Below are 11529 nucleotides of genomic sequence, written 5' to 3'. Positions count from 1 at the left end.
GCGCCGCGAATTAGTCTGCAGCGCATGCGCATAAAAATGGTTGAAATCTACTGTATGGAATTTGCTGTAATTTTTTTTTCCACACATGAATAAGGTAGGAGAATTTTGAATAAAATCAATAGTTTTTTTTAATTCGATTTTACCTATTAGCTGCATAGCTAGCTATTCTAACCAAATTAAACTATTTTTATTGTGTCTCCAGATGGCAGCTAAACCTGCCTTTAGGCCAACACGCATCTTTAAAATTTGCTGACTCAATGGAACACTCCCTTAAAGGTTTATATGCTGATGATGTGACGGCTTTAATCTCTCGTGACTTTGATGTTCATAAGTCTGTTCTGCATTAATCAAACTTGACCATGACTGAACAGCACCAGAATTAGCTAAGTGTGCTTCTTTCCTTTTTGATGATGCCAAAGTCATTCCACAAGATCTACTCTCCACTTCTATCTAAGGGTCCAACCAGACTCATCATAGAAGGACATACTAATTTTTTGGGAAAATTAATTGATGTCTCCTAGCTACTATATATAAGTGTTAGCTACAAAGAAGGCTGCAAGCAAGTGCATGCATGTTGACTGAATGGCTTGCTTATTGCAACTGCATGATTCAATCCCTGTTCAGAGCAAGTATAAACTATGAATTTACAGAAACTATATAATTTCACTACTCTGGTTCTCGGCACCTGTGTGTTGATGCTGTCTCCAGTTGGTCCATCTCAAAGCTTGCATGAATCTCAGTATTGCCACTCGATCACTTTCTAAAGAAATGGTTGAATTTTCCCAGGAGTGCTATTATAATACCTGTGTTGTAATATCCTGCCCAGGCATTTCCCATGTCTCCAGAAAAGCAAAACTAAGTCTGTTAAATTGTGTCAGTGCTTCCTCTGACTTACCATGGTGACTTCAGGAACTTGGCCTCCAGTTGCGGCTACGATACAAAATACAAGACAATGATTATTCCATCCTGCTGAATGCTCAAAGCAGTTATTGGTCCTTGCTAAGCATTTGAAATTTGTAGCAACCTCTCTATTCTCAATCACAAACAAATAATTGTGAATAATTATAATATAGATTCCATAGTGTATTAAATCGTATGTGAAGGTCCATATAACATTTACTTTGGAGAAATTCAGCTGTCAAAGAATTAATTAATTAATTGTACCCTCCCCCTGTTGTAAGAGTTCTGTGAGCTGTCCTTGCACACAGCTTACAAGCATGCAGTAAGTAATTAGTCTGGGCAGTTGGCACAAGTTTAGTCTCCCCCCAGACTGCAAGTCCATTGTCTGGGGTGAGACTAGCGCAAATTTCCACCTAACCCTCAACACCACATGTACTTCTGACGCTCATGCAAACTGATACGTAATATGTAATTTTCACTCACTGATGTTATAAAACATTAAATAAATAAAACACAAAAACACATGTAATATATGTCGTTACACATACACCGCTACAAAACTTGACATCCTCAAACAAGCCTGACCAACTACGCAACCAACTATCCTTAAACAAGCTGACCACAAACTACATGCCAAAACACAACTCCATATAATAACATTATTATCTTATATGGACATTTTTAGGTGGTGTATGTACTTCCAGTTTGGACTAATTCAAAGCCTTTGGTCTCTCTGGGTACCAAGTCGTAAGTAAATCACACCAGCACATTTCTATAATATTTATACATGCCATCCAAAATTCCATACATAGATAATAATGTCCATTGTGTGGTATTCAGTATGAATATTTATACATGCCATCCAAAAATGTCCATATAAAGATAATGTCCTTTGTGTGATACTAAGAAATTTTTTTACATGTGTGTTGCTGTGGTAAATGCTTATTTTTGATAAATGGTGGCTTACACTAGCTCTCAACCTGAAGCCTGATCAACATGCATGATGGAGAGAACAAGTGTAACATACGGAAAATGTGTCCTTTGACTATTAATTGCTGTGTGATTGTACACCAATATGCTTGCTATCTATTCACCTACTGTATTACATGCTGTATATGCTAATTTTTAGTTCCTCATCCTCAAAGCAGCAGAGCAGGTGAATTTTTATTTCTTATTAACTGGATAGCTGAATTAGCTAGTTAGAATGCAATTTTCTTAGACAGCTCTTACTAGCTAGCTAGTTAATAATTTTTAAAAGGTACTGATTCGCTGCACTCAGCCACCAAAAGCGCAAATTTTTTTTTTGATGTGACAAGAAAGGGAATGACAAACTATTAATGTGGCCTAATCTTCTGTACATACATACATTCTTCCTCCATCAGTTATGCTACTACACTTTGGAATATACTAACATTTTTCATCCTTTGTAGGTACCAAAATCTTTCACAGTGATCAGTCACTTGTTCTATCTATTTCATGTATCCACATGGACACATGTCCCAGTTGCACATTAAAAATATAACTAGTTACAGTTGTTGGTGACAGACTGTTGAAATACTCCATTCCTTTTATCCCTCACATCTCACTGTGGTCTGCTCCTAAGTCCGTTAGTCTAGTGCTCTGATCCAGTGCCACTTTCTCATTTAAATACTTGGTATCACATGAGAAGCGGTGCTAATTATCTTGAGCATTATGCATATGGCTAAACTGACGGTCAAACTCAGTCTGTTTCTTGGACATATTGTTCAGTGCATGGATGCGTTTATCATCTAGTACCCGAACACTGAGGAAATTATTGCTTTATTAGAATTTCTATACTTGGCATTTGAGCAACTATCAATACCATAATACTTTGGCTGGTAGTCAGTAAGTCACTCCACAACAACAGGACAATGAAATACACAATTTTTCTAGCACGTAGTTATACAAATGCCAGTTAAACACTGCACCTGTGACATCACATGAAACTCTGCTCTATATACACCATAGAAACTGAATACCCAAGCATTCCAACCTATCTCTGTTTAACCATGTCACACCTCTGGTGAGATTCTCACAATCTGAGGTATAACCTGGGGACCCCACACTCTCACACCCAAGATATTGAATCTGATGCCTACACTGAAGCATTGAAGCTTATGCTTAATTTAGTCCGTAAATTTTAGGATATTTGTGTATCTTGGCACAGTTTCCAATAAATTCATGCTTGGCTGTGGTATAGTGATGTACAGTTCAACTTGTACGTATATGAATGCACTAAAATACTTTTAAGTATAGAGATATAAGGTTATATAGCTGAAAGCTTAAGAACTGTTGTATCAGAAATGGTACATTCTTTATAAGCACCCCATATGGTATATGCAGACTCCAGTGTATACCGTATAGACTATAGCAGCTGAGATTGAAATGTTGTTTCCTGAAGCAGTCCTAATGCTTGTGTACTTTTATTTCAGTATCTCCCAATGAATCAAGCTGTCTGTCCTCCATGTCATGTTACGTGTAGGTTATAATTAGTTACAGTAATCTCCTCAAATCCAAGTATGGTCCGTACAGTCAGTATGCAAGAACATTAAAGGATTGCAGTAGCTACAATGTGGAGCATAATAGAAACTTTTCTATTTGTTATAGACAAAACAGTAGCCAGAAATGACCATAAATGGGTTTCTTGCTACATCTTGTCCTTTGCTGTTTCTTCTTCAATATACGTACTTTATGGGTTATTAGTATCCTGATAATCTTTGCGGTCTCTGTAAGACAGGCGGCCATACAGAACAATAGTTAATTAACACTATAAAGTAGTAATAAGACCTTTTTGAATTGTAAATGGTAATGGTGTAGTGCTGTGCCTGTTCATTGTTGTTATAATTGATATAATATCTCTCACTACAATTACAATTGCAAGCTACCTCACATCTGCCTCTCGGTGTGCTTGTGAACCTAATAATTAAGCTTTTATGTATGTATGGGTAAGAATTATTGTCAGAACTGATGTCATGAAATTTGGTATTGTAAGAGTGTTATATAATATTAAGAGATGAGGGAGAGACTAAATTCAGGAAATACCCTTAAGTAACACCTGAAAGAATAAAGGCTTGACCTTATCAACACCAATCAACAGTTCTAGCTATCACCAATGGTGAACTTAACTCAGAGTGCTTGTACAGGCTATACTGACAGTTCTCAGGGGCGGATCCAGGGGGGTTCAAAGGGTTCCATGGAACCCCCTTTTGAAAGAGCTTCTCTTACTCGAGATACTCTAATAGAACAGTCAAATCGAGTTACTCTAATAGAGCAGTCACAGTAGTCTTTTGAGGAGCAGTGTAGCAAGCTATGTATCTAGTTAAATATAGTTGGTGAGGGCATCTATGGTGAGGGTCAGCTATTGTCAGCAGGTGATGACTTTTTTTTCTGGTCTTCAACTTACAGCTAGGTTGAAGTTGCAATTCCAAAGTGGAACCCCCCTTTTTAAAAGTCTGGATCCGCCCCTGATTCTTCCAAACAAAATTATGAACTCTTGATAATGAATGAAGCCATATCTCCTTCATAGTAGAAACAAGCTGTCACCTCACTTACACCTTCTGCACTGATAGAAATGAAGCAGTACAAGGTATCTTACCATTACAAGAAGAGGGTAATTACTGCTAAACACGAATACTGCATATACGAGAACTCAAATAGGTAGTGAGTGGCTCCTAACTGATCATCACATCATCATGCTGTCTGATAGCATACTATGCCAGATATTAGGAGGTTGACTAATACTATGTGTCTAGTTGCATTGTAAGATGATGAAGACCAGTTGACCCGTGTAGTGATATTGATTAGCAAATTTCAGAATTTTCACAGATGGATCACTCATTATTTAATTCAGGTTATGTACCTATATTATGGTATATATTATGGTATACAGTTAATCTTAATTTTCAAGGATGAAAATTTTGTGGACAGTTAAAGAAACCACAAAATCCATAACAAATTACCTTTAAAAATATCTACTTAGCTATATGTGGTATATCTGAACAAGAAATAAACTTCAAACTACATTAAATCATAATATTATTGATAGCTACCACTATTAATAGTAGTGCTGGATATATACACAACCAGACATTAATTTCTACCAGATGATATATCTATTTGGTGTGGATGACTAATGGAGAAAATTTTCTAGTTTCTATAATACTTCCATGTATTTCTGTCTAATGCCATAGCATTATGTGCTAAATATTATGCAAGACTTACACACACTGTAAAACTTTTTCTGCTATAGTTGTCAACACATTGTAACATAATAACTGTTCAGTCATATGTACCAGCATCTATTACAATAACAAAATAAAGTTGATACAAAGGTGGTTCAAGTGTGGCAAATAGCTACAAGGGCACTGGTTAAAGATGGGAGAAACAGCTTTGGCAATGAATGGTGCTTGAACAAAATAGCAAACATGCAACCCATTCTAAAGTATGTCCCAGAAGAAAACTCATTACAAAATGCAAACACACAAAGGAAAAAAGTCAAACATATACGTGACTATATAATATACACCATGGGTCTACTACATCTTCAATACAAAATTCCCTTAGCTACATTTTGCATAGTCTTATTTAAAGGAAACTGCCTTCCACACATGCAATACGTAGTTATTATGACGAGAGTTTGGAAATCAGGCTTTCAGCTTACCTTTCTACCATGGAATACAGCATGACAGGCCCGTAGCCAGGGGGGTTCGGGGGGTTCGAAGAACCGCCCTCTTGGGAAAAAGGTCCACAATTTCAGTAAAAAGGTCCACAATTTTAGCAAAAAGGTCCACAATTTTAGTATACAAGTCCAAATTTTCAGTAGCAAAAGTCCATTAGCTCCAGTTTAATAAATATCACTAATAAGAAGTTAAATTAAGTGCTCCGAGTAGCTAGCTCATTAAGATTGAGATACTCTAATAGAGCAGTCAACCACCCTAATAGAACAATCACTCTAATAGAACAGTCACAATTACATTTTCTTTTAAAATCTGTATGTAACTACTTAATTTGTTTACAAGACCATATTTGTTGTCTAAACTAGAACTTTCATGGTATAAATTTTTGGTGGGCAAGCCCCTCCCATGCAGAGCCCATAAATAGCATCCATGCTTCAATGCATGATCCAACAGAGCGCTCAATCTTTCCCATTCTTATTCACTGTGACATTCCAATATATTATAGACACAGACGGTATAATCACAGATGATATAATTACAGTAGCAGTAGAGATATTTCCCAGATGTCATCCAAATAGTTGGTCTTGAGCTTACCTAAAAATTGTTATTTTAGTGACTGAAATGCCACTAAATTCAACCTTTTAGTGTCTATTTTCCAAAAATTTCCTGGGGGGCATGCCCCCAGACCTCCCTAGTTTCACATAATGTAATCCATATAAAAAGGGCTTCGAAAAAGGTCCACTTTTCTTCTAAAAGAACCTACCCAGATGAAAGTCTGGCTATGGCCCTGCATGACAAGTGCTTAAAATTCTACCCCAGGTCACAATCCCCTATATGGTCACAATCCCCTATATGGTCACAATCCCCTATATGTTTATAATTAAATTGCTTTAAGTTTGTAGTTGCTCATTTTCTTTCCAAGCTGTTTAGCTATGTTTTGTGTAGCAGTTGTTTAGGATAGGCCTGTCATTATAGTAGCTTCAGTGGTGTGAGTTCATGTTTGCACATAAAGATTTCAGATAATCCTCTTCGGATTTTACATATCATTTAGATCACAGGTACCAATTAGTGATCTATGGTGGAGTTGCTTGTATGTAGTTTCTCAATTACTAACAAACTGTCTGTATTAAGGACACAATGTAAAACACCTCCATATAAGGACAAAATTTTGGTCCCAACAAGTCTGGCTTTATACATTTTTATCTCTTAAAGAGTAAAATCCGTTCTATATTGCAGCATAAAAGAGCAAAAAAATTCTGGGTGTCCCATGACCAAGGTGTCCATTACAGAGAGGTTTGACTGTAGTCAGTAATGATTATAATTATTGCAGTAGTAATTTAAATACTCTTCTAAATTAAATTACATGTTTCTTGTCTTTGCAATGTGTGCCCACCAGCTGATCTGGACAGTCCATCCCAACCTGATACATTTGTTGATTAACTTTTCAAAACTTCTCTCAGCATTTGTGTCATCTTTAGTAACCATCAGTGCATCTCTGAGGTACTCTAAATCTTCCACACACGTCAACTCAGGAATACCGGTGTATCTCATCTAATGGAGAATGTGTGTTACCAGTTGTACATGTAGTGTGTGAGTGTTTACCATTGAGAACAAGTTGACTATCAAGTCAGCATGTTTCCTCAGTGACAGGAATGCTCTACAGCAGAGATTTTTGAATTGGAAGAAGGTAGCACTTGTCTGCAATTGCATAACACAAATACCCTACGTATGTTTGCAAAAATATATAGCTACCTCTCCTCCCATCACGTGAATGAAATCTGGTGTGAGTACAAAAGGGCACCGCTCTCGTTTAACTCTCTGTTTAGACAACCTTACCATGCCATATATGGTACTGAATTTACTTACCATAAAGTATTTGACATGTCCTAAGAAGTGACCAAAGTCAATATGAAACAAGTTACCCGATGTGGTCACCATAATGTTGTCATTGTGTCTGTCCCCAATACCCTACACATTAAGATATCATCAACACTACCTCAACTAATCAGTCATACCAAAACATATGTTGCCACTGAATATCCAGCACATGATCGAATGAACCGGTTAATGGCTGCCTGAAATAATTCAGGATTTTTCTCTCCAAATCGACTAAATTTAGAAAGTGTTTTCAGACAGTCTCCATACATATACGCATAATAACTTACTCTCTTTGTTGGTCTTCAATCCACTGGAGCAACTTGGTATTGTCTGTTATACCAGATATCTGAAAGTTTAACCACATCTAAATTACTGAAAGCAACAATAATTACTCACATCAGCCACAGTCCTTGCATTTTTGACCACTTCAATAATTCCTGAGTTAGGTCCAGTGGCCAAACACCCATAGGGAATCAGACATAAGTCCAGACCATCTTCTTGCCATATCTGTATAGTAATGAATGAGTAAACATCTAAACCTGTCAAACCTGTCTATTCCATGCAGTCTATTCCATGCAGTCATCATATTGGAACAAAATTTTCTGACCTCATTAAGAGGTGGCTGCATTAAGCATGCAGGTCACTTTGTACACAGTTGGCAGTACACATGTGGGAATTTTTAATGGACTGTTTAGACAGGTGACCTCTTTATGCAGTGACCTGATTAGACAGGTTTCACTGTAAATGATAATGACCTTGTCAAAGAGAGTCAACATTTGTAGTGTCAACATATCCTGACGTAGATCATCTCCACTCTTCACAATCAACTTGTATGGGACTGGCTGGATGGCACTTGGATGAATATTGCTCATGGACAACCACATTGGCATCTGTATACACATTACTCAAGCATAATAATTTGTGGATTAACAATGTCACCTTTTTTGACTGCATTACTTTACATTTCTCTGGTATAAGGTTGCCTATTCTCAGCCTGTTGTACAAATTTGTATGTTAAAACAAAACAAATATATATATATATAGCACATTGTATCTTACACAGGGTTATGTAGTGGTGTTATTGATTTAGTAGAGAAGTTATACTTCACCAGTAGTTTTTTCAACAGTTTTTCGTTGTCTGTTGCATTCTGATTTCTTGCTGCGTTCAGCTACCAAAAACCACATTTTATTGGTCTTGAATCTGTGTGTGTGTGTGTGTGTGTGTGTGTGTGTGTGTGTGTGTGTGTGTGTGTGTGTGTGTGTGTGTGTGTGCGGTTTATATGTACCTCAAATGATATTCTTTGAAAATCTGATAAGATAGACATCTGATCTAGAATGCATTTCTATACATTGTGACCAATAACAGATAGTAAAATTTATTCATTTATTTTACCAGCATATCTTTTCCACAGCCCACAAGGTAAGCCTCCAGCAGTGTATCATACCTCACTGTATACTGGGGAGTTTGAGCTTCACATTGTGAATACCTAATTAAAGCCAATTAATAACTACCAAGTAATGAGACTAAAATTGTGAGTACATGTTTTGTTGCCCATATTCAACACAAACTATTTTACCAGAAGAAAAAGTGTCCTATCAACTTGTTTTGTAATGCTCTCTCTAGTAGGAATCTAGCCAGAGCACTGTCATGATTGGCCTCAAACTTCAGTGCCTATATCAGGAACATTATAGTAGTGATGTTATCATTAGTGGATCAGTTGGTAGTACCTGTACTAGTTGTAGTAGATAACCCATCAACTCATCATCCTTTAGTTCCCTCAGTCTCTCAACAGCAAATGCTCTGACAAACTCATCTGGACAATCAGAGTCTAGAAACTTGAATGCTACCTAAACAAAACAAGTGTTGTTGAAGCACGAACAGTATGCCACAACACTTACTGCAAGTGGCAATGGTTCTTTTAAACTTTGTAACAAGCCGTATGTTTCAGCAACTTGTTCAGGGTCTGACCAAATCACTTTTTGAATGTAATACTGTAAAGTCTATAAAGTAACCATATTATTTAAGGTGGTTATGTAGCAGCTTAATATTTTACCCTTGGACTCATAGCTTCTGTAATCTTTGTAATGCCATCTGAGTAGTGCTTACTATCTGGCCTGTTTTATGCCATAATAGATTAATCTATGCATATGTAGCAGCTATACCTTGGATTAGCATAGTCTAATATTTCACTAGGAGTACCGCTAGGAAAAATGATTGGACGTGCAAAATTTTCAAACTCAATTGTTAACAACACAGCAGAAGTATCCGGATTATTTGCAATGGGACCATTTGTGAGGTTCTCTGGTGAGTTTTCACCATTCATTGGCCACATATGTAATTGACATATTCCAACCTTTAAGAGGTTTCTGTGGTAGCAACAAGGTAACATTAGTACATGACGTGCACTCACATACTAACAACATGATACTATACATTCCTAACTAGCCCAACATCACTATCATTGTGTAAGGTCTCTTAATTGATCTAATGCAGCAAGGAGAATAGTGAATGATTAGCAACATATAATCCTACACAGATAGTATAGTTTGGAATGTCACAATTAAATGCTTTTCCCATTTTAGGTTAGGGCTTTATAGGTTGCTGTTTTCTAACAAGCACATCTTAATTCACTGAATACCTAATCAGTCATTACTATAGTTACAAAAGAGCAGTACTCAAGAACAGAAAACCTTGTCAATGACAATTTTCCCCTTTGATAGGGTTGCTCAACTCAATAGTATCATGTATATTCATTACTACAAGTGATGTGTGTACCTATGATCTATCAGAGATGTAGTCACCCAGTAGAGCTCAGGAGATTTGCTACTAACAGAACTTTTTCGAGGTCTGCCAGTTCCAGTTTCGATCATTATTATCACCAGTCGTGTGGCCTATGACAAGCACCCATACAACACTAAGAGTGTTTGTTTCAAAGAATATACACAACAATACCTTTGGGATGCTTTGTATGTTGGTGTCCTTAAACAATAGTTTATGATTCCAGATGGTTTCGTATTTTAAATTAACAACTGAAGTTGTTTCCATGTTTGTTATCATTTTACCACCAACAGACAATCCAGCTTGAATTGAAACATTGAGATCTTTTTCAATCAATTGATGAGGTACATTAGAGACTTTCTTGATTGTGAAGCTATTAATGCAATGACCACTCAGAATAATTGTATTAATATTTACTATATACCTGAATGGAAAGGTCAGATCCCATAGAGAAAGAGGATTGATTGCTGTACTGTCACTGCACAGCCGTTGGTGACTAGGAGCTTTACCGGTAAATGGATCAACCAATGGCCACTGTTGAAGTACATAGGTATGATAATTAGAACACTCGTGATCGCAGGACCCACGTTGATGTCATAGGAATTGTCTTTGTTGAGATGTGGTTTACTGACAACTGAGAGATGCAATTCCTCACTTTTAAATATTGCCCTGTGTGGCTCTTATCATATCATATTGTAAAACTCATCGATTCTTTTACCTTCGAACTGCCTTAAAGTCCAGCAGCCTAATGTCTCCAGTGATGTAGCTTTCTTCTCCAGTTACTTGAAGGACATAGTTATCCATCCTACATAGGGCACAATTTTATGATAACAGTTACCAAAATTGTCCTGTACCATGATTGTATTAGATCAGCAAAGCAAGGGAGAACCTCTGCCAGGACTTCTGTTGCTGTTGACGTGACTGTAATAGTATAATGTGTTATAGTTTATTAATATCAGAACAGTACACAAGATCATTGCATGTTAACAATTACTTATACAATTTTTGGTCATTTACATACTGTTGAATTCCTTCTCAAGTGTCAGAGTTTTCTGGACATTCGTTGTCCTTTCAATCGTCATAGCTCTTGTTGATTTTCCAGTTGTGAGATTTTTTGACACATGGATAAATACTGTAATCATTTTATTAGCTGGAACCTGACAACATTAATGGAGCACATGATAGATATAACATAATATATGTGTACCTTCTTATAGAAGTTTTCAGTGATAGAAGATTGATCAAGTTCCATCATCATACTGTAACAAACTGGAT

At 36.7% G+C, this 11529-nt stretch overlaps 1 protein-coding gene across 4 annotated transcripts in view; it reads right to left on the bottom strand.

Moving 5' to 3' along the window:
- Positions 1–6902: 6902 nt before the first annotated feature.
- The window catches only part of LOC136262366 (phosphatidylinositol 4,5-bisphosphate 3-kinase catalytic subunit gamma isoform-like), a 7390-nt gene continuing 2763 nt past the window's right edge, over positions 6903–11529 (bottom strand). For all 4 annotated transcript variants that reach the window (XM_066056611.1, XM_066056614.1, XM_066056613.1 and 1 more), the window contains exons 9-33: positions 11462–11529; positions 11276–11411; positions 11109–11175; positions 10973–11059; positions 10842–10923; positions 10679–10788; positions 10429–10627; positions 10252–10367; positions 9639–9842; positions 9530–9590; positions 9375–9476; positions 9204–9323; positions 9053–9147; positions 8869–8962; positions 8762–8818; positions 8535–8644; positions 8415–8469; positions 8231–8365; positions 7872–7982; positions 7763–7821; positions 7613–7706; positions 7464–7565; positions 7350–7415; positions 7200–7295; positions 6903–7148 (exon numbers count right to left, since the gene is read on the bottom strand). The exon at positions 11462–11529 is cut by the window's right edge and continues 29 nt beyond it. In XM_066056611.1, the coding sequence (XP_065912683.1) occupies positions 6957–7148; positions 7200–7295; positions 7350–7415; positions 7464–7565; positions 7613–7706; positions 7763–7821; positions 7872–7982; positions 8231–8365; positions 8415–8469; positions 8535–8644; positions 8762–8818; positions 8869–8962; positions 9053–9147; positions 9204–9323; positions 9375–9476; positions 9530–9590; positions 9639–9842; positions 10252–10367; positions 10429–10627; positions 10679–10788; positions 10842–10923; positions 10973–11059; positions 11109–11175; positions 11276–11411; positions 11462–11529 (2618 nt within the window). In that variant the 3' untranslated portion in view covers positions 6903–6956. The remainder of the gene's footprint in view (positions 7149–7199; positions 7296–7349; positions 7416–7463; positions 7566–7612; positions 7707–7762; positions 7822–7871; positions 7983–8230; positions 8366–8414; positions 8470–8534; positions 8645–8761; positions 8819–8868; positions 8963–9052; positions 9148–9203; positions 9324–9374; positions 9477–9529; positions 9591–9638; positions 9843–10251; positions 10368–10428; positions 10628–10678; positions 10789–10841; positions 10924–10972; positions 11060–11108; positions 11176–11275; positions 11412–11461) is intronic.

The sequence above is a fragment of the Dysidea avara genome, chromosome 7, assembly GCF_963678975.1.
Source record: "Dysidea avara chromosome 7, odDysAvar1.4, whole genome shotgun sequence".
Classification (NCBI taxonomy): domain Eukaryota; kingdom Metazoa; phylum Porifera; class Demospongiae; order Dictyoceratida; family Dysideidae; genus Dysidea; species Dysidea avara.
Note: the sequence above shows the minus strand (reverse complement) of the source record. Positions and strands in the feature narration are given on the sequence as shown.